This window comes from Anopheles bellator, chromosome 1 (genome assembly GCF_943735745.2).
Source record: "Anopheles bellator chromosome 1, idAnoBellAS_SP24_06.2, whole genome shotgun sequence".
Lineage (NCBI taxonomy): Eukaryota > Metazoa > Arthropoda > Insecta > Diptera > Culicidae > Anopheles > Anopheles bellator.
In genome coordinates this window covers 34,378,133-34,400,936 of record NC_071285.1, presented here as the reverse complement: position 1 = coordinate 34,400,936, position 22,804 = coordinate 34,378,133, and the positions used below count along the sequence as shown (strand labels likewise).

Genomic DNA, 22,804 nt, shown 5'->3' with positions numbered 1-22,804 from the left:
CAACGTATAATGTTCTTTAATTTTTATTTCATCGAATTCATCGCATCGCATCGCAATGTCTTTTGGGAGCCGGCATAAACAACCACTAGGCACATTGAGCTGTCAAGTCAGAGTGGCCAGTGTTTTATTTACCGCATTCACAAAATTGAAGTGCATGCTCGAGAACGCGGCGTAATTTATTTATTATTGTTGTACGACTTTCTGGAAGAAAGTTTGTGGTTCCTGCTTCTTATCCTGTGGTATCTTATCCTTATCCTTATCCGCAACGGTAGGTAAGCACTTGCTCGTATTGCCTAACCATGTTCTAACCCCCAGTGGACACCGGTATCCGTTGGATTCCAAGCTTTCTTGGTATTGTAGATTCGGATACTCCTCCTCAAACGCACCTTTTCCTTAACAAAAACGTACAATGGCGAAAAAGCATCGCAAAATTGCGTCGCATGTTTTACCCGTGCTCGATACAAAATCGCAAACGTTATTCAAACCGCACGTGAAAGATAAGACTCGAGACAAGACGGCTAAAGCCGCACAACGAAAACCCGCAAATGAAACTATCGACAAAGGGTATTCTAGCACCGCATCCGATGAACGGAAAACCAACGAATCCGGCAATAAAAAAAGTCGCTCTCCCGCGGAACAGAACCCACGTTCTGCTGAACCAAAGAATAAGATGGTGCTTGCTAATATGCAGTCAAAGTCGATCGGTGAGAGCAGTGTTGCGGACAAACGGAATGCCTTGAACGGGGCTGCTAAAGCCCGTGCACCTAAACGCAAGAAAGAAGAAGTACGACCGAAAAAGCGAGCTAAACTAACATCAACATCGGACAGCGATGAAGAAAATTATATCGATAAATTTTTCGATCATTTCTCATCTGAAGACTCGGAAGATGGGAAAAAGCTGGTCGTTGCTGTAGCGAAGCAAAAACAAAATTCAAAAGCGACGCAATCCGCTAAGCCGTACACCATAACCTCTTCCGGTTGGATTGTGGAAGAAAATGATGATCGCGGATCGCTGCTGACCTATAGCGATTCCGAGTGCGACGAAAAGTGCGAAAACGCCTTTGTATCCAACAAAGTAACTGCTAAGAAGCGTAAAGACGTCAAACAGAAAAAGCTTGCTTTTGTGTCTGATTCGAGCAACAATGACTCACCATTCTATTTTGACGATGATTTTTCTTCTGAATATGACAATGTGGAAGATTCACCAATCGAAGTTTACAGTGATTCTGAGGATTCGGTCGACGATGAGTGTGAGAGTGGTGAGGAATACTTTGAGGAAACTTTGTCTCCGAGCGACGCCGATCTCTATATTCCGAAGGATGCTGCCACAGTTTACGATTGCAACGACGATAGCATAGTGTTCGGGCATGATAGTAAGGCTGGACAAATTATAGAATTGCCGGCAGATTACAAGGTGGCCTGCGACGATATCGTTCCGGAATTGGTTCCAATATATAGCGAAAATGGTGAATTAATTGACAGTTCCAGCAAGCTGTCCGCACAAAGAAACGCTGGGGTCATTGGCGAACTATTACAACCCAGTGTCGGTGATCAACTCGACGAAACTCTATCGATGTCTGGATTCGAATCGGACGAAGACCCAACCACGAATATAAGGACTAACTTTTCTTACCGCTTTTTCGACGCCATTGATTCTCGGAAGTCACTGTTAATAATGAAAAAGCAGATCTACCTTTATGGTCATGTATCCATCCAGCCACTCTTTGGGAGTGTTGAAATCATGGGCTACACTCTCGATGCGGGCGAAAGCCGTACCGTATACGCCGCCCGAGGGTTTAATGCGCTCAATCTCAATCCCGTACCAACTCCTGATGCCTTCAAGCCAAACGAATTCGAAGCTTTTCTAGCGGAACAAAAGACTCACTTTATTGATGTCAACATTGATGATTTGCGCGAATCGTTCGATCCGAACAGCTGCGTGCTAGTACTGCTGAACGCTGAACAGCAGAACCGCGACTCAGTTTCGATCGTTAACAGGTACCTAGAGGAGTACAATTTGTTCCCGACGTCGACCATACTTACCAAAACGATATCGCTCCGTTCGACGGAGCACTTGTTGGACGTGCGTCTCCTGGAACCTGAAACAAAGGCGATTCCTCTCTTTCAAGCCAATCCGGCCTGGGACACGGTGCAACTGGGTGATGAAAGCCGTTTGGTGGTGCTCGGCGGCAAAGGGTCTGGCAAATCAACGCTCTGTCAGTATCTGGCGAACCGTTCACTCAAATCATCCAAACGCGTGCTGCTACTTGATCTCGATATTGGCCAACCGTTGTTGATGGTACCGGAAACGATGAGCGCCTCGGTTCTCCAGGAGCCACTGCTGGGCGTAGGATGCTTTGGAAAGGTGCAGCCTGTGCGCTGCCAACTGTTTGGCAGTTTGAATGTAGTGACCTCTCCGATTTCTTACATCCAGAATGTACGCACATTGGTGGAGTACTGTAAGGCAGATCCGCAGCTTCGTGGTGTGCCGTGGGTTGTCAACACGATGGGTTACGTGACCGGATTTGGCGAGGAGCTAACAGCAGCTATTGTGCGATTGATACAGCCAACCGACGTGATACAACTTACGATGCCAGCGCGCTTTAAGGGAGTACGTAACTACCTTAAGAAGTTTAATGATGAGTTCGTGAATCGTTTCACATTCAACATTCTGAAAGATGAGCTCAATCAGAACGAGCAGAAACAGCTCGCCTATCATCTTCATTCGCTTGACGTCATGTTTTCACCAAGCGGATGTCCGTTAGTTCCAGCGAAACGCAGGAACCTCTCTGTCATGGTGCAGCTGGTGAGAATATTAGCTAAATCGACCGAATGGTTCACAGAAGCCAATCCTGTGTGGTAAGTGGAGAACAGTTTTAGGATGTTTTCGAAATTCAAACAAAATGAAGTATTGATAATTTTGATTTTTGTCCAATTTAAGTATTCCGTTGGACGAGTTGGAGGTGCTGGTCACGCGCGAGGATAAACCCACTAAAGACATGTTGCCCAGCGTTCTGAAGGCAACGCTTGTATATATTTGCCAGAGGCTGGACGAAGGGCAACTTAGTTGCCTTGGCGTAGGTAAGTGCGACGGAAGTGACACAATCCGCACAATGCTTCACATATTTATTTGCGACCATTTTCAGGGATCGTTCGCACGGTGGATACCAAGCGAAATGTTCATCTGCTTCACTATCTTCAGCCGGAGCAGTTAGTAAAGGCGAAGGTACTGGCATTGTGCAACACCTGTCTTCCAAACCAAATTAAGTTGAAGCTGAACTCGGGAATGAAGAGTAACATTCCGTACCTACAAAACGTTGCCGATCCCCCTTCTGCGTACATGGACCAGCCGGCCGAATGATGATATGTTCCCGTTTGCAGTGCATTTGAAAAACTAAATGTGAAAACAGCATTAAATTCCACCGAGAAACTTAGTGTGAATTAAATGGCGAAAAAATCCAGCAGAGATAATAAACAGAATTCAACACATAAACCAAGTTGCTAAAAAACGGACATGTTTCTCGTTTGGTTTATTTAGTTTATTACGCTTTTATCGTTAAATTAAATGTTACGTCTCTTAAATTTAGTTTACTTAACAAGTTGGATTGGGCATGAAAAAAATTATACAACAATAATTGCGCACAATGCGATGTCGATATTATTTGGAAGAAAAATCATTTAACCTATGCTACTGTCATAAAATGTTGATCGCAAGTGGAACAAATTTAATCAAGGGCCTAAGCTCACTCACTGCGCACTGCTATTTGTTGTTCAATTTCCAATGAGGGCGGTGTATAATTTGGTATTCTATGTACTGCCCGTTCTCCCTTCTTGCCACTAGTCTACCATAACAGAGGGCAGTATTGGCCGTTTCCGAATAAATTCTCTTCATGAGATTCTTCTCAAATGACCACAACGAATAATAACAATCTACGAGATTCCTTTTCCAACCGTTAACAACCATGGATGGCGGCCAATAATAGCTTTGTTTCACCCCTCCTTCGACCCGATTGGGAACTATTGCTACAGTGACAGTCACAATTGAAACTTCGATTGCTTACGCCACAACTTCGTCAAAAAACGAAAACAATATTATATCAAGTCTTGCTTGCTCTGGTCCTGGTGGTCCCTCTTGATCGGTTTTCATACCCCTCGGTGTAGAAACTTCTACCGACCGGTCTATCGCTACACCAGCGAACAATGAAAGCACTTATCGGTGTGTGTATGGTAGTGTACGCTCATTTGTCAGTGTTTCGTCCCTAGTGTGTATGTGTGTGGGCAGGTGGGTGATACGTTTGGTGTGCAGAGTCGTTGCCGTGAGACATTTTACAGACGCATTCCTCGATATTTCTCGATCGATTTACAAAGGCAGAATGCCAGGAAAATGGCCAGCAACTGCGTTAGTCCAACAGCGATGGCCACGATGATCACCAGGTTTCTGTTGTACAGGATCCAATCGGTTAGTGCCATATAGCATCCCTGAAACGATGACAATCCGTAAGGGTGATGACGAATCGAAACGAAACAGTTATAGCAATTCTCACCTTCTTGAAGTAGCTATTAGATTCGGTCGGTGAGAAGGGACAATTTTGGTCCTGCGGTTGGAACAGCGAAGTCTGCACGCAGCACGCCACCGGGATAATCTTGTCGCGCTTGCTCTCGTTCCACTTTTCCGAAAGGCTAAAATCTCGGTAATCGTCCACGCCACAGCAATGCAACTCGGACATCATGTAGTCCCACATCAAAGTTACGGCGTCTGCGGTTTGGTTGCGGTCGTTGCTCGTGTAGTAGTTGGAAATTGTTGTCTGGAGGTAGTTTTTGGTCTCCGTCCGGGCACGATCCTTGTAAGCAGCCGCTAGCCCAAAAGCCGTCACTTCCGCCACCAGAATTACGAGCACAAAGAGACCATACTGCAACGACGAGGCAAGATAGGTAGATAGGCAAGGTAAGTCAAACGTAGATTTTCTTAAGATGAAGGATTCTTTGTGTTGCATTCAATATGCTTTCATGTGCGTATAGTTGTAACATAAGTTACACGTAAACTCTCATCTAGCACTTGTTACCTAATCAAAGAAAATCGTTACTAATGCATAATCCTCCATTAATTGCGAAATTGGAAGCGATTCAGCGCGTGCTACATGCGAGTGTAGAGCCAAAAAATGGCCCATCATTAACCAAAGCCACTAAACCGTGACGGCAGCCTACATCTTATCCCATGCCTGATGCAAAGTAGCGTGCAAGGGAATGGTGGCAAGCACATGCCGGCAAACATACACAACGCTTACCACTTTTCTTTTCTTCGCCAAAAAGCGTAACAACGATGAATGGGTGGCTGGGGTCTTAAATATTACTACTAAGCGCCACACTTCAGCGACAACTACACACAGGTGGTGGAAGACTGCGGCGCAAGTTACCAAAACATCGCGGATCGTTCGTAAAGTTAACTCTTCGTTAGGCAATAGTAACATAATCCTGTGTCTGTGCCGTTATTGTTAATTTGATTTTAAATGCACTATAATTATCGAGCATGTTTAGCATTAACCACCCTTGAAGCGTCATTAACATTAGCTCATTACATCACAATACATCTTTACATGATTCGTTAATTCGAATGGGCAACTGCATCTCAAACACCCCTGAACAAAGGGACGCCCTTTACAAATTATTACATTTAACTACTGCAGTAATGTGTCACAAACAAATTTTACACAGTAAAAGGCCGAAATTAGTCATGCTTACAATTGTCGCGGTTTGACCCGGAAGTCTTAGCGATCACTTTAAGATTCTGTGAAATGAGAATTATTTTTCACCTCAACAAGGAGATGCTAGGCTGTACCCATTGAGAAAACAATTGTTAAACTATTGTATAAATCATATAACGATCAAATACACTACATCAAATACAGAAGATGTAATGCATACTCTTACAATCTTACTTTGTACTCCACTCGCACTTACCGTCGTTAGGAGACACTGACTTTCCCTGATCGCACCACAGTAGCCAAGAAAACTGAGGAAAAACATCACCGATCCGATCACGATCAGGAGATAGGCCAGCTGCTCTATGACCGCGGGTTGCGTGAAATGCTAGAATTGAACGATGAAAACAAAGATGTTATGCAATTGATTTAGTTTGCCATCCGACCTCGTTAGTTGCTCTCGTGTGGGAAGTTGACACATTAATAACAGCGTTTAGTCTATCCGAGGTTCCTGCTTGGATGGCGTGGGACGAGACCATATGCCAATGTGTTTAATTAATAAACAAAGCGTCGCAAGAGTTGTAAATCGCACACTTGCAACGCCTCTGCGTGCGTTAATACTCCCTTCCATTCGTTATAATCTGTGGATTGATTGATTACAATCATCGTCAGAAGATAACGGTGACCCGCAAAAGCAGAAAGGTTAGCAAAAACGTCCAGCTCGTCCGGCTGTACCGTGCATTGGAAGCATTGTGGGAATTGTTGGCCTGTTTAATGACTTCTTACTGTTGTCTGCGCGTGCCAGACCGAAGTAAGTGTTCTTAAGGAGCAACGGGGGCGAAAGCCTTCCTCAAATGAATATATGATTGGCCGCGACGGTGCATGATTTAAAATTAATGATTTGGCTCCAGTCCGAAGTTGTGGCTAGCGAAAAGGGTCTGCGCTCTGATGGGCTATCATATTTGTCGAAGTAGCATTGTAGTAGAAAAATGGAGGTAACAACACAAAACGGATGAATTATACAACATATCATTATTGCAGTATGTTACATCATTGCAGTATGTTACAGCCATTGCACTAAAAATGCCAACGACCTAAAGCTGCACAGTTAACATTAACATGTTGCAGTTTTATGTTACTGTAAAGTTCCTTTTCAAAGCAACTCTGCAAAACACCCCAATCTCCGTTTACCAACTCTTTGCCATTTTGCTATTAATATTATTTAAGTTACTTTAGGAAAACTTTAAGTAGTAATCGAACAACATCAACGGTATTATGGTTTACTGAGTACAACACTTCAAATGCAGTTTGCTTTACCACAAACTTAAACGGCGCATATGGCATTGAAAATCCGATCCATCTTATTAGCTAACCGCTCACGTTCGGCGGCGGTGTTAGAGATGCAGCGAATGCAAATTCGTTTCGGAACCATTCTGTGGATAGATTGCGCCCAAAAAGTGCGCCCGATGATGCAACTCAACTCCCTCAGTACATTGCTAGTCAAAAGATGAGCTCCCTCAGTACATTGCTAGTGAACCGAAAGATGAGCTTAGTCTTAATGGGCGTACCACACAGACTTAAAATGTATTTCAATTGATACTTTGTGATCGGAGACGATAGCACAAAGCGACAGAGAGAGATATTGTTGAAGTAAAAATAAGTTTTTCGGAAGGAAATTTCTCACCTCCAGCTGATCATTTTCAACCATTTTCAGTAAGGCTATAAACGATGTCTTATCAGTGACTAGCCATATTCCTACGCCTAATACGATGGTACCGAGAACCTAAAAGAATACAAAAAAGAACCATTACATTAAACGGCTGGTCGTCGAAAACGCTTGATGAACTTTTATCCGCTATAAGAGACAATTCTTTCAGAAGGGTTATTCATCATACATTATTGATACTCACAAAGAAGAGGAAATTGAACACGGAGAGTACCGTTTTCGCTAAACATGTTTCACAGTCACACCCCATACTGTTGACGATCGTTTATTAGTGGAATGTTGATGGTTGTTGGTCAAAGATCGTGTTGGATTCAATGCGCGTCGCGTTCACTGTAGCTTTGGGACTATGGCAAGCGGATGACTCAATGCTGCAGCTTCGACGCAGCTACTGGAATCCGAACTGCAATGAAAAAAAAAAAACAGAATTATGAGAGATGTTTAAATGCTTCTGGGATGAAAATGTACACTATGTAAACAAACAGAAACGTTCTGTTTTAAATCCACAACAATATCATTTCTTTGCACCACAAGATCTTGTTTCAAACTTTGTGTTTGTCGCGCATAAACACTTCTTGTTTCCGGAACAATCCGATATATCGAGTATCCGATGCGTCGAGTTAACAGTCGGAAAAGGTTAATAGGTAGGTTAAGTGACATCTTTTCTCTCCTCTGGCGGTCAATGGTCTGATAACATCCAAGTTTTCTACGATAACTATAACCCCACAGCTATATGAACAATCTATCCAGCGGAGGAATGAAAGAATGCAAATTGTTAAATGACACAAATTGTTCTTATGCGCAAGCTCGTCGAGCTGATTGAATGTTTTTGACCAACCAATTATTGTTTAACCCCCACACGCTCATCCTCTACGGGAGTGTTTATAAATTAGGACTAGACGTGCGGCAAACAATATTTTTAATTCAATAATGGTAGTAAAGATGTACGTGTAAATCAAAAATGTAAAGCAGGATGTACTATTTTTGGACATGGCCGTAGAACTTGTTGGTGGGCAAGTATACGGCATTTCCTAATGCTCAATTAGGAGAACTGGAAATTTCCATGAATTAATGTGGGCCGAACGCAGTGTGTAATATGATTCGCTTCTATTGCCAATTTGGTTGAATGGACTGTGTTTTAAGCCCATCGGAGACCATCCCATTTTCGGGCCTGTTACTGTGTGCAAGATTGTTGAAAGTTTTGGTTAGCGAGCAACATAACTTTTGAAATGTAATAAGATCCTTCCCCTCAGACACTGTTATGAAACAATCGATGAGCGTAAAATGAGAGATTTATCTAATATGCTACGGAAAATTCGTAACCACTTTCCACAGACACGCATGCACGAGGAAAGAAAGCGAAAACGCAGACGGAAAAGGTTGCACTTCCGTTGCCATTGCCGGTTCCACACGAGCTTGTACCGGTTGCAACGGATGCAAAATGTAGCGCCATCGCCCCAATCGATCATCAACAGATTAGGCATTAGACTTGGCCGTGTACTTGGCCAAACAAATTCAGCGCCCTTTCCAGTGAGTGGTTAGCAAACTCGGACACGATACGAGGGTCGGGTGGTGAAAGTTGCCAAACGACTGTGAATGATATTGAGTAACGTTGTAAGAATTGGCGTGTGGCAAAGTAATTAGAGAACTAATCTATTTTACACGCATTTAACCAGCGGTGGCGGAAGTGAAGTCAAAAATCCACAAGCTGCACTCTTTATCGATTAGTTCAATTAGTCTTTTTTGACGAAGTAATCGAGTTTAGAGCAACAGTGTGGAGCTACGAATGTTGCCAGACTTAAAAACTAAGCTAGAACTAGACGGTAATTCACTTATTCGGAAAAGATAACTAAATAACCCATACCCAAAATTAAAACCTTTACAAAGACACTGTCTTTCACTTTTTCCAATGATACAAAATTAGAAAATTTTGATAAGAAAAATTTCAATAAGCTTCATGAATGTGTTTAAGCAGAATCGAAACGGCGATATACGGACAATGTCTATTCGTTGTTGTTAATATTGCTTTAGTGTGTTTTGTTTTTGCATTTACTGCTTCCACTTCAGAAGTACCATTTGAGGGCTATTGGATTAAATTACATGCACCGATCATCCTGTAAATTATCGTGAAATATTTATTTACACTACATTCGAAAGCATGCATGCATTGGGCATTTTTGGTTCAATGTTTAGTGAATATGGGACATGTTACGGGTGTACTGCGTGTCAACTACACGCGTTTTGAAGCTTGTGTATGGATGGGCATGTGCAAGTGCATCGTGACCGTATTTGCAGTGTCAAAGCTGAAATCGAAAGCATCTCAGTGGTAGAAGGTTCTCCCACTTCGATCGATGTGAGTCAGCCCAGGGCAGGAACAGTCAGCCGTAGGTGTCCCATTTAACCGCGGAATTGCGTGAGGTTCCGCAGTCTGACCCATATTGGGTACACCATTTCGATGTGCCACTCTTTGTTTCCTAGCAATGGTCCCCAGCACAATAGTGATGCACTTCACGTGGAGAGTTTATGAGCTGTTGCATTATTATAGGAGTAGTGTAAAATCCCGAATTTTTTGTATTAATCATAGCAACTTGTAATACGAGATTTCCTGTACTTCGGTAGAAATGCATTCTGCCACACCGATTAATCAGCAACAGTGTTCTAGTTTACTTTTTAAATAGTTACTTGTTTACGTATTACTAGTTAAGGAGACAATACGCGTGATTTTACATTTTTTCTGTTATTCTAAATGACGAAAAATTCAAACCATGATCGAACATTTGAACATGATCGATTTGTTTAATTTCTTCAATTTTAAGATTCTAATTTTATTTAATTTTACGTCCGAACGTCGGGCGTGGCACTGCTTCGTACGAAGTAGTGGATGATGATCGTCATTCAAAAAATTTGCGTTGAACCCAGATGAGGCAGATCTACGAGAACCACTACACGTAAGATAGAAACCTAGTACATGCCGTAGGTCACTAGAAAACTAGAAATTTTGAAACCGTGTTTGAAAAGTGAAAAGCTAGACAAACATTCGACCGTTTCGCACGAGCGGTCTTTATGTGATGCAACGAACTTTTTTATCCATATCTTATTGCACAGTTTATGGTCGCATAGTTTCCCTTTCACGTTGGCCATGTTCCGTCAGCACCCAAGATTGATTGCAGCCCCTTAACTTAAACGCCTATAATTGACGCGCTTCCTTTACGAAGTGCTTCCTTTTGTTCAGCAACGAAGACGCCTGATGAGCCCTGTGGCGCTAGTTTTCTCCCGATAAGCGTAATCGATCCTACTACACAGGCGGCGAGCAGAAGAGAAGATCAGTTTCGGTCCATCCGATCGCCGATGTTGCAGCGCCGTTGCAGAGGTCGGGCAGTCTGTACAGGTGATTGTTATTCGAAATTTTCGCACATTTAGAAAGTACACTGGACAAAGGGGACAATGGTAACACCGAGCGAGCGGTAATTTAAGGCCTGTGCACAATGTATTAGGAGCGATCTTGCAGAGGGCGAACCTTTAGGTACTCTTGTCGGGTCTTGTCTTGTCTCGACGGGGGTTTGCCGGCCATGCTGTCGATTGAAGGGATCTCGTTTTCAGTACGCTTCCTGGACGAAAGTTGTGAAAGTTGTGCCCGTCAGCAACGGGCAGTGATAGACTCCGGGCAGTGATGGTATGCTAATTGTTTAAATCAATAGCTTGGTACGTGCGTTGGAGCTCACGAACGGAAAATGAGTGGGTCTCAGTACACGGTGCAAAGACGAAAAAAGAAATCTGGCAAAGTGGCAAGAGCTGTCGACATTCCTTCGTCGGCGAAACATTAGGACCCAGACACCGTCCGTGGGACCTCTTCAATGGTTAGGCAACCCAGTACAGCGTGTCAATCTGCATCCATCATCAGCGATGGTGCTACATCGACGCGCCATTTAAATCGGAATCCACGGGCTCATGATACGTTACCACTTCCGATACGTTTGATAGGATGTGTTTAGCATCTCTTTGGGAATTCCAATTACGCTTAACTCAGGGAAAACTGCTCACCTCGTAGTGTGTTAACAAACTAGTGCAGCTTGAATAGTTTGTGAATTCTAGGGCTGAGAGATTGCAACTGTGGATCGAGAGTATTCTAGAACTCAATCTTCAATTTCGCAAAGTAAGAATCTCCGTTTGAAAAGTACACATAATTTAAGCAGAAATCCATCGAATCGAAAATGAGAAACATCGCACCTATCACCTAACGGTTACCCTTAGCAACTCCCATCTTGTGCGTTCAGCGTGGCCAATTTCAAATTCTCACATTTCGAATCGTATTTTATGGCTGCTTCCCCTCGCAAGTGGCGCAACCAGTGAACTTACGCAAAAAAAAACTCATCAACCAAAACCTTAGGTCAGACCCTCCGGGCAAAGGGGTATTGTGGGAGCATTTACAGCGGAAGGCCGGAGATCGCCGCCGTCACATTGTTGACGACGACGACGTGCTCCGACGTTTTATAGATGAACAATAAGGGGCGACAGCGTGGCGAAACATAACATCCTGTCAAATCGAATTTGCTAGCCCCTTTCCACGGGCGGGTCCAATCGCGTAACACAGCAAGAGGTGCCGCCATCGCCGCGCACAGGTGGCCAGCAACAAACCCGTTAGAGGAGCTCGTGTACAGCGAGCGAATTGGTTCCTATCGACAATAATTACTCCGCGCTGAATTGAAATGTGAACTTGAACATGACTTCACTGCCAGGTTCAGGTTGCAACTGAAAACGATGATCGCTGTGTACTCTGCCCCTCGTTCGGATGATCCACCAGACGGAAGGGTTTTTGAGCAGATGGAACCCACACTTCCCGGTCTTGCAATTAATAATTGGTAAGTGTCAACGCGAAATCTTGATATGAACTTTCCAAAACACTTTTTTCTACTTTCTGACTACCCATTTTGTTTTTTCTTTCGCCTCGAACGCCTCACAATTGCTATCAAAAATTTTCACCTTTCCCAAAATGGCACTTTGTTTCGGTGGTTGTGAAAATTGCCTCCGCCGGACCCTTCCCTTACCCTTCGCGAGCATAATGAGCATAGGATTCAATCGTGGCGCTGGCGCAAAATACTTTTACCCCAGAGAGCGCGGTGCACCAGCCGGTCATCAGGGCGTTTCTATCGTGGCTCCTAGAAAGAGAAGGTGCTCCGAACAAGTTTTTACGTCCACAATATCATTTGAATGCAAACGTTTGGCCGCTTAGGCAGGTTTTTTCTTCAAACTTCACCAGCCCAGCGGCCTCCCGTGACGTTCACGACCTCCGACATTCGGGTTTCTTTTACGAGACGATCCCCGACCGACGAGCTCTCTAAGTTCGTGTCCGATAGGAAAAATGGAAAAAGAGAAACTTTGCATTTCAGTAGCGCTCTGCAGCGAGTGCGAAACAAACTTTATTGTTTAATTGAGAAATAAAAGAAATTGTGGTTGCTTTATTACGGCAGACACTTAGAGAAGTGCCACACACAGGGCAAGTGGCTGCTAATGCTTTCGCACAGTAAAACGCACACGCCATCCATACTGGACAAACCACAAGGCGCCGACAAATGTGAACAATTAGCTTTTTGCATTCACTTTCATACCAATACCTGGCCAGCAGCAGTTTGTCAGTTTCTGATTCTTATTCCCCTTTAGAACCCAGCCCGAGGAGGGGACGTTGCAAACCTTGAAGACGCTTATGAATTATGCATGCAACACAACCTAAGATACCTCCACAAATCCGACGCTCCGCCTGCGGCACCGTTTTATTTTCCTCTTCAGCGGCGGATTCATGGTTCATAATTTTCACTTTCAACACTAGCGCGAGAGAAGCAAACCAGCAAAAAAAACACAGAACCAACCTCCACAAACATGCTCCCAGCATTCTCTCAAGCGTGAAGGATAGATCACTGTTTCAGGTTTCGCGGCAGGCACTACTTGAACTTTGACGGAGCCCACACATACGACTTGGCCGAGGAAGCACAGGCCCCTCGTGGCTAACTTTAAGCAATGCTGCGCGCATTGTGTTGTTTTCGCGCAGCGCAAAGAAACAATAGGGTCTTAATTGCACATCAGTAGTTCGTAACAGTGTCTGGCTGTTGCAAATTAGTTGTCCATTCTATTGGGTTTGCTCTTGAAACGATCACCCATCGAGACGTTATGAAACAGTATTGACTCCTCGTGCAATGCGCCTCACACAACTAATTTTCTTCCTGTCATTATTTGGTATTCAAAACGTTGAAATCATTTAGAGGACCAAACCACCGTCACTGTGTTGGAATTCGACAAACATCCGAAAAATATTAAATTACCAATTCACCGCCAAGTAGCCTAATAAAGTTTCATGTTCAACCGGGCATGAAAAAGTATGTATTCCACAAGCGACTTCTTCCGTGTGAGCGGGGTTAGGATCGGCATAGGACAGTTCAGAACCCAGACCTTAAGACCTGCCTGCTGGCGGTTAAATAGTGGTTAAAACAAAATGGAACCACTTTTACGGACTAGTCCCTGTCCCTGACGAGTCCTCTCTCAGCTCAAATGTGTTTCACGGAGCACAGGAAAGTGCACCGGGCGCCCGGTGCAAGTTTACTTTCTCTTTTCAGTGGCCCGTTAGTGCCAAGGCCTATGACCATAGGAATAGATAAAGAAAAAATCAGTCCAAGTTTGTGGTTTAGCTACTCGTCCGGGAAGGAAGCAAAACCGGCTCCCACCGCAGGTCGCCGAGAGCTGCTCTGGGCACCAGAGACAGCACCACCGAACGACCGCCGTCGAGTGAACGTAACGCTGCCAGAGCACGAGCCATTGAAATCTGTAACTTCCGCTAATCCGTTTGGAATTGGTTGAATGATGTTACGGCTGTGAATTTGACCGCAAGTCGCATACACGAATCGGTGTTATTGCAACACAGACTTGGGAATCTAAAAGAATACATTCTCTCTCATGCCTTTTCCGGTATTCAGCAATTGGCGATCTTGCCTCGCTTCAGCTACTTCGATTTATGATGCCGAAAACGACGTCGAAGGGCTTTCTACCCCCCCCTGGACATCGATAAAACTAAACGTGTCACTTTTCCTACACCGAGCGAACGAGATGTGACAATTGATCAAGGATAAAAGGGGAGTCCACAGTACGAGCGCGGAAGACAAGTTTTCTATCCAAAGGGCTTCCCGCGAAGGTCCAATATAAGAAAAGCGCTCGGCGACCTCTAATGTGCTACCCACACGATGGCGCCGGAGAAAGTCGGGACACAGGTAGCTAATGACCAACAACGACGACTATTAATATGCGCACGGTGGTGCGCAACTATACAAGTCGATCGCATAAGACTAAACGCGGCAGCTTGCACTATGTTTTAGCATGCATTATTTGAATAAATTACAGCGTTTATCCGGCTTCGGAGGCGGAAATCGCTACCCTTCGATTGTTTAACTTATTCACCCCGTGTTCACATGTTAAGATAAGGCTGATAGGAGTGCAAAATATGTTCCCACGCACTGATTAACAAATCCATGCCATGGTCCACACATATGAGGTAGCAATCTAGGTTCAACAGATTCGTACAAACTTCCCAACTCCTGATCGTAGTGACCCCTACACGTTACATAAAACTCGATCATAGATATAAGACTTGACGTACCAGCCAAGTACAACTTGTTCATGGTGTTCAAAATGGTTTAACATTCTCAAAGTTGCCCGGAAGCTGAAAACGAAAGGCGAAATAAAGTAGCGTAGGTTGGAAAAGTGCAGGAATTCGAATCCAGCGATCGCAATGGGACTTTGACAATGATTAAAGCGCTTTTTGCTTTCTACATTTACGACGAAACTGTTCCTGAATTTCGACGCAACAAAACCCATACGCCCCAAATGTTGGAATCTCGACGAAGTCAAGATCCACGTCGTTTACCACACTCGCTCTGTATTTCACTGTTTTCGAACCTGCAAACGGACTTACGATGTTGGGAACATATTCAAAATGTTCCAACGAGGCAAATCTGCACAAGGTTCGATTTTATTGAAACAAGAGAGTGTTAATTTAAAGAAACAAACATGGAGATCGGAAAAATGGATTTGGTTTTATAGCTTTGATTTTGAAATGTGTTGTGTATGCTGGTCTCTGCCTATTTTAATTTCGAAAAATTGGTTACACATAAATTCATAACGCTTTGATTTGTGTCGCCCTGTTGGCTATTTTATAAGTAAACAATAGTCTCATGATTGGGTTTGTCGCAGATAATTTTGAATCGAATCGTGTGCTTCCCAGTTTATGTGCACGAGAAGGAGCGTTTGGTGGGTCTGTCGTGTAATAAACAGCACCGGTTCCGAGTAGCCACCCCGTTCATGGTGTTCTACATCGATCGGGGTCCGTGTACTGGGGGTACCCGGGTCGATGGATTGAAAAGTCAGTCATTTGTGTTGACCAATGGGAGCCCCCCGCGGCGGGGCATGATGCTATGCTCCACGCACCATTCAAACAAGGTGCATTGTGTGACGACCCTACCTAGACATAAATTCTGCGCCCGGCTAACCGAGCCAAGGTCGGTGCGAAATGTCACTCTCTTCCCCAGTCGGAGCAGTCGGAGCGAGCGTTAGCGATGATGGCGGCGATCGATGGCAGCAAGATGCTTCCCATAAACGGACTCGAAACAAGTTATTCTGCACTTGACAACACATCACAGAAGCAGGTTTATCTCCGAAAAACGTACGGAAACCTCCAAACCGGAATTCGGGAATAGCCAACGTCCAACCGGTTGCATATCGCACGGGCCACGCGGTTACCTCGGTGCACACATCCATTATGATGTACGATGAACTTTGATTCTTATCTGCGCTCCACGGCGCACATGGCAGTGCGAAAGTGCAAGATCTTACGCTAAACGAACCGTCAAGGTTGGCGCACCGGTCCTACTGTGCGTTACGCAACACGCAAAGAGAATCGCTCTCAAGTGCACCAGCGATCGCCTAAACCTCGGTGGCGCGGTTTTGCTTCGGCCGTTTCACCGAAATTCTCCCCTCCAACGTTAAGATGATATAACCAACGCATTGCTGGCCACTGAAACTTCGTTCAGCTTCATGAGCAACACCGACCCAACTGTGTACCGAAAACCCGGCTGGTGCAGGGGCCGAAAGAGCAGAAACTTCAGCTGGACCCATTATTGATTGCGCCCTTTCCGCCGTCTCTGGCGGCTCAGTCATGCAGCCCGAGAGGCGGTTGGCGATCCACGAACGGTGGCCAAGTTTGGTAGGAAATGTGTGTCATGAGTGTGGAAACCTGTTGATCTGCCGCGCTGATGAGCTGCCGAGACGTACTTTTCCAACTGCGGCGAAGCACGACGTTGGACGGATCCGTTGGCGTAACCGTTGATATGAAGCCCATCGTGATAACGAGGGCTTGACAGGTGGCTGCTTAGGATACATTATGTAGTAATTCTCTACGGCGCGATCTATTAATCATTAATTTGAACCCACTTTAAAAAAAGCGCTCAAAATACCGCTGTGATGTGAGAGGGCCGAACGTACCGAACTTCTTAAGCGAAAAGAAAATTTAAGATACTGTGACTTCGTATCTTAGTGCATTATGATTAAAAACTAGTTGCGACGATATCAGCGTGTGTCTACCACGAGCACCACTCGACCAGTTTCTAATTTGGATTCCAATTCCTAGGTTAACACAAAAACCCGAAAGCCATCTCCACGCTTCAGGGACACGAACAGGATACGCGCGCGTATCGCTTTCATTTGACGGTTCACTTCGCAAAGTAAATAGCCGAACGAACTTTTCCAATAAAATCATTACATAACACCGGAAGTATCGCTTCCGCGGAACGGATGAATGGATGAATCGGTGGCACGGGACGCCGGTTTGCTTTCGGTTCGCTGCGGCTTTCTTCCCCTTTTCGTGGCCACTTCCGCTTATATCCGTGTCTTTGACGCGTTGTTTACGTATCCGCCTGAAGTTGTTGGCCAAAAACCAACATCAAACGCAGCCATTATCATTATGGCTGTGTGTTTCCGAAGCCGTCAAATTCTGGAACCCGAAACTATTGCACCCGGTTCCCGGCTTTTCAATCAACACGCGGCGTTGTTGTTGGGTCGTTCAACTTCTCTCCCAACGAGGGAACACAGGGGTCCTATGCGGTAGTGCGGGTTACCAGATCGGAGGGGCGAGAACCAGGATTGCGCGACCGACTGTCCCTTCTTACATTTGCTACCGATTTTCTTTCGCCGTGGCCTTACCACAAGATCGCGTGTTATTTTTAGTTATCGAGTTACAGACGGCAAACCCGAGCGTAGACCCCTGAGTAGACGACCCGAGCACCCCGGAGGAGTGGAGGGAAAAATAGAAACAAATGAGGGATCGAAGCCAACGTGGAACCACCATCGGAGGGCCTATTTTTATGTATCATGCTTTAACAATAAAACCGATGACGCTTCCGAGATGGTTCCGGAAGATGCCATCGAGCAGCAGAAAATGTCCAGCATACGCATAAGGGCATGGAAACAGTTGGAAACATTCGTCGCGTAATTTAACCTCCTCTGTCGAAACATCGTTGAATAAACATGTCGCCCGGGCCATAAACACATCAACCACGAGCATTAGCCAACCAGTATAATACGCAATCAAGATAAAAGGCATAGTTCTGGACGGAGAGTTCTTCCAGCAATCCACATTCGGGCAATCTCTCTCTCTCAGAGACAAATTATGCAAATGCCGCTTCCGTCGGGGGGCACGAATGGCCGAGAAGACTCCACCTAAAAAAACGAGCCCTCATAGAGTGCTCTGGGTGGCCGCTTCTTGGGTCGCACTCCATCCATCAACTCCTCTAGTCGGCGGACCAGAAAGCGACTTCAAAATCCGTTCCGTTCGTCAAACTGTGTCTACTACTCGTTCGTCCATCGGTCCAGCGGCCCGACATGAGGTCCGAGCAATGATGTTTGTTTGCGTAGCTGTGGGATCTCTCTTTGTGGCCAGCCACCGTAAACATGCTTCACGTTGACTCATTGCGGCGGCTCGTCGTCGGCGCTATAAATGAATCAAGAAGTTGAATCGAGGGACAAAAACTGAACCACCGGTCACGGAACAACTCTCTCTACTATTCTTAACATACGTTCTGCCGTGTGCGGTGTGTATGTGTGTTGGGCTAAATCAAATTCCCAGGTTCCCGGCATTCGAACTGACCCTTTTCTTGGCGATCATTCCTTTCACCTGCCTGTGGGTCCCTGTTTCAGCCTCGGGAATATCACTATCGCCGTTCGGGAAATCGTCACGCAGCTCCCATTCAAACTCTCTCTCTCTCTCTCTCTCTCGCTCATCCTCTGGGCGCCCCCGTCATCGTGGCGGGTCGGTCAGCATAATTATGCTACACACGAAGCAAGTACCCTTCTCTCTCTCTCTCTATTTGTCCCTCCGCTCGCTATGTTGGTTTCGAGTTTAATGCACATAGTTTTTTGCTTGCCGTTGGACGATTTTCTTCATTCAACGCGCCGGCGACGAGACTGTCTAAGATTGAAATCACACAGCGCAAGTTCCCGGCCTGGGACGAACGCCGACTCCGGTCGCCTTTCGGTTCTGAGAGAAAGGGGCGAAAAATAAACACCATGTGAACGTGGTGGCCACAGGAAGCGCTTACGGCGTGAGGTCAACCGGGACCGGGCCTATGAAGGGAATCAAGTGGAAGGAAAAGCCGAGAAAATCGGAAAATCAGGCTTCTACCACGCGACTGGTGGCGGACACTTTCTAACTGTCGAGCACTATCTGATTGGTTAAATCTGTTTATTTTGTAAACACTAACAATGCTTAGAGTGTCATTTTGTTGTGAACGAAATATGGAAAACGTATGGTTTCGCAACGTTCCATTCACTCTGAGTTCCATTAGTTTAATCGTACTTTGTGGGTAACTATTCGAGAACGAGTTCGACTGCAAGGGCCTGTTCTACCATCTCTACCAAAACAAGTGTAAAGCGAACATAACTCAATGTGTGCTCGTTCAACGCATCCCCCATGTTTAAAGGCAACGCCTTAATATTCGTCCAAACATCATTGTGTATGCCTAAGCCATTACGTATTATGACCCCTCTGCAGCTTATGTTACCCTCTTTCCGGTTCGCAGTCCCCTGCGTAGTGGGGAAGGGCCCCGCAAAACCAACTGTGCACTGCATTGCATTGTCCGAAACGCAACCGATTTGTCGCGCCAGTAGCCAAATAGCTAGTGTTGCATGATCGGCCACCTTCCAGCCAGCATTTGCCCGAAGCACTAGGCTTTAATTGGGGAACGGTTTATGTCTGTTGCATCTGCGTAAGTGGTTTGTTGTTGCCCAATTTTGCCCCTTGCAAGGAAAGCTTCTCACTTGAAACTCATGCAACTCACTACTCATATAACTTTTTTTTGTATTGTATTGTATTGAAATCACTTTTGCACGTAGAAAAATGAAACCTAACGCTATGAATCGGTACGTCACTCCGTAAGACACAAGCAAAAGTAAAAGTGTTGGATAACCAAAACCAGATTTCATTCTCATCGTACTTGTCGGCAATGGTTTAAATAACCCACAAGTAACGGAACCGAACAGTGCTTCGATCCCGGTTGCATAATTTCAACCACAACTTGTATGGAGCTGGACAACCACCTGGAATTCATTGTAACCTGTTTTTCGGTACACTTTCGATGGAGTGGAAGCTGCCTGTACCGGCTGTGATTCGTTGTGCAATAAGCCTCCAGTATTTAGACTATGAATTCATTGTAACATGCATTCTCAGGGCATGGTCGTAATGTTGGATAGAATAACGGAGAAGAGCTTCGTAGCTAAATTGCCTTTGCCATAATTTAGGGAAATGTCGCGAAGATATCGCTGAACTGCGGAAAGATTTCGAAGAACCTGTTTGGTTTTCTTATCCTGGCTGTTTTGCTGACACGGTGACCCATATCGTGCTTGCGCAGCTTCTCGCTCGAAGTAAAAATTTCGAGTGATTCAGCCACGTGTTTGTATTATGATAAACAGTGATCTTTTGTGTTACTATCTTGTAGCAATGACTAAAAGCACGAAGGCCTCTGATTCACGGAGAATCATTAATTTTACAGTTTGTAAAGCTATCCCTCTGATTACATGGAAGACAGTAAAGTTCTTAACTTTACAATGTACAACCAAAATAAAACCTTATTTAATATTTAAAAAAAAAATCATTATGGATATGCAAAATAATTATTTAGTTAATAGAGAATAAGCGTTTGAGTTCGTCTCTTCGCGCTTTCGCGTTTCGTCACGTCACATGGTTGCTAGTTTCCAAATTTAAAATGCGAGGTTAACTTCTAAGAGGTCAGGAACTTTGAAAAACTTTCAGATTTCAAATGATTTCGTGGCAATGGTTTCTGTCAACTTTGTTGATGAGGTGTTTTAAAACACGGGCCAAAAGAGAATCCTTAATTAAAACTCAGTCCAAGGTCCGTTTGACCTATTCAGCAATAGTTACTAATATTATGGCTTATTGCAAAATGGGCCTACAATCGAAGAATTTTTCAAACGATTCAAAATGTTTAAGTTCATTACCATATTGGCTGCAATTTGTTGGATTTTTACCTTCACTTGGCAACTTATTTGCAAACCAGTTATAAAACCGAGAACAGTGCTCTGTTCAGTTTGTGTCTATTTGTTCAGTTTGCGGCGATTGTGTAAAGCATCAGCTGAAAAACTTATCGCCCGACCGATCGCGGACGAGCACATGTTCTCCTGAGCCCACTTCAGTCGAGCAAACCTTCCGAAAGATTATACTCTAATGACCCCTTTCATTTCAGCAGGGGATCGATGTCCCAGACGGAATCTTACACCAGCGAGACCGGCATGATGTCATCGCTTGGCTTAGCGTTAAGAAATTAATAAATTTGACATGGGCTGCGTGTCAGGAGTCAAATACAGGCCAATTGTCTCTCTGTGAACCTTAAGGAAGTAGTTTATCGAATTAACATCTCTTGCAACACATTTTGAATAATGCTAGGTCCAACACTTACCTCGAAATTCAGAACGTTACAAAGGCACTTCCTCCGTCCGGATGCTGTACTTATTCGTTGATTACTGCACTGTTTGACACTATTATCCGCTGATAGCTGGACTATTATCTGCAAAGATTGATATTTTTTTCATCGGCACGAGCACAGCGATCCCGATGAGCGCTGGGTTCGAATAATCAAACAAGATTAACCGGAGCCTATTTATGCCCTGATCACGTATCTCCCTTCCACATTTGAATTTCAATCTTTCTACTCTTCCTACTGTAATTCTAAACGCATGAACCAACACGTTCATGTATCTGTTTCTGTGGGTAAATAGGCTTGAATGTGACGAAAGAGTTGCTTTATCACAAGGTTTATGTTACACACGCAATTTATACAACAAAATACGAAACAAACACCCTTTTCACAGGCGTCACGACGATCGACGCTAAAGATCGTCACACTTTCCAGAACCGCATGGAATAGATATTCCCACCGTCCGGACACTGCATCTGTTTCGAAACATTCGACCTTCCAGCTTAGGAGGACTACTACAATTGAAGCTGATGTTTCTTCTTGTCACAGCGCACCTTGACCCGCCAACATTTCAGAAGATACGCCCAAGCGAAAGAGGAAATGCTCAATTCTGAGCACGTTTCAGTAACACTCTTCGCCCAGCTGCGCGATCGCGAACGAAAACAGGTTTTAAACGATTCAATCAACAAAAACACATCCGGCAGTCACAGAAAATTACACTTAACCAACCAGACCCGGTGATTGTTCACTGATGCAGTATGGTGAAAAGGCGATCACAAACCAACCGATAATACCGTGAATCTGAGTGCAATTCGTTGTTTCCTGCGTTCAACACGTCCGAACACCTCAACCGAAAAACGTATTTCTTGATTACGATTTGAGCCTGAAGCTTAAACTTCTTCTTCTTCTTGTGCAGGAGGCTCTTCTTTTTACGATGCTACCAGTTTTGGTAACAGAGACTAGGAACGCAGAGAGAGAGAGAGAAAGTTTCTCTTTCTCTCTCGTTTCGTGTTCGGGATTTTCGTTCGAATTCTCACTTCTCACTTCCGAAAGAGAAATGAGAACCGATTGAGTGGTGTTGAACCGGTTGAATGGTTTGAAATTGGTTTGACACATTCGACGGTTTGGTTTTAAATAAATGTTCTAGCATCGAAAAATATTAAGCACTTTTTATAACGGAATGAATGAGAACGCTTATTTGACCACCCTGTATTGATGTTCTTGTAAATTTATCAATATTCCTACTAGTAACAAATAGCTAACTTAATAAACTAATAACTATCATACTAATAACTAGCAAATTGTTTACAACCCTACTAAATAATAGATTTAAATTGAAACGAATAGAATCGATTTAGAAA

General features: G+C 44.5%; 2 protein-coding genes across 4 annotated transcripts; one reads left to right on the top strand and one right to left on the bottom strand.

The window, feature by feature from the left end:
• The first annotated feature begins 171 nt into the window (after positions 1–171).
• Positions 172–3,488, top strand: LOC131212958 (polynucleotide 5'-hydroxyl-kinase NOL9). The gene is made up of 4 exons (XM_058207058.1): positions 172–268; positions 316–2,859; positions 2,942–3,081; positions 3,147–3,488. The coding sequence occupies exons 2-4, from the start codon at positions 410–412 to the stop codon at positions 3,359–3,361; spliced, it is 2,805 nt and encodes a 934-aa protein (XP_058063041.1). The 5' UTR covers positions 172–268; positions 316–409; the 3' UTR covers positions 3,362–3,488.
• A 35-nt stretch (positions 3,489–3,523) lies between these two features.
• Positions 3,524–22,361, bottom strand: LOC131212797 (tetraspanin-9). 3 transcript variants are annotated; one of them, XM_058206823.1, is made up of 7 exons: positions 22,238–22,361; positions 21,426–21,533; positions 7,610–7,825; positions 7,384–7,482; positions 5,959–6,087; positions 4,545–4,910; positions 3,524–4,479 (listed from the first exon to the last, which is right to left on the bottom strand). In XM_058206823.1, the coding sequence occupies exons 3-7, from the start codon at positions 7,673–7,675 to the stop codon at positions 4,327–4,329; spliced, it is 813 nt and encodes a 270-aa protein (XP_058062806.1). In that variant the 5' UTR covers positions 7,676–7,825; positions 21,426–21,533; positions 22,238–22,361; the 3' UTR covers positions 3,524–4,326. The 3 variants fall into 3 exon arrangements, with proteins under 3 accessions (XP_058062806.1, XP_058062814.1, XP_058062823.1); XM_058206831.1 differs by having other exon boundaries at positions 22,173–22,280; XM_058206840.1 differs by lacking the exon at positions 22,238–22,361 and adding an exon at positions 21,998–22,086.
• Positions 22,362–22,804: the final 443 nt, after the last annotated feature.

What these genes read in the sequence shown, in the direction of transcription:
- LOC131212958 (XM_058207058.1), top strand. Translation starts at nt 410, where the DNA reads ATGGCGAAAAAGCATCGCAAAATTGCGTCGCATGTTTTACCCGTGCTC. An exon ending in ACAGAAGCCAATCCTGTGTG is followed by an intron (nt 2,860 to 2,941) that starts GTAAGTGGAGAA and finishes GTCCAATTTAAG; the next exon opens with TATTCCGTTGGACGAGTTGG. An exon ending in ACTTAGTTGCCTTGGCGTAG is followed by an intron (nt 3,082 to 3,146) that starts GTAAGTGCGACG and finishes GACCATTTTCAG; the next exon opens with GGATCGTTCGCACGGTGGAT.
- LOC131212797 (XM_058206823.1), bottom strand. Translation starts at nt 7,675, where the DNA reads ATGGGGTGTGACTGTGAAACATGTTTAGCGAAAACGGTACTCTCCGTG. An exon ending in TGTTCAATTTCCTCTTCTTT is followed by an intron (nt 7,483 to 7,609) that starts GTGAGTATCAAT and finishes GTATTCTTTTAG; the next exon opens with GTTCTCGGTACCATCGTATT. An exon ending in GTCAGTGTCTCCTAACGACG is followed by an intron (nt 4,911 to 5,958) that starts GTAAGTGCGAGT and finishes TCGTCGTTGCAG; the next exon opens with TATGGTCTCTTTGTGCTCGT.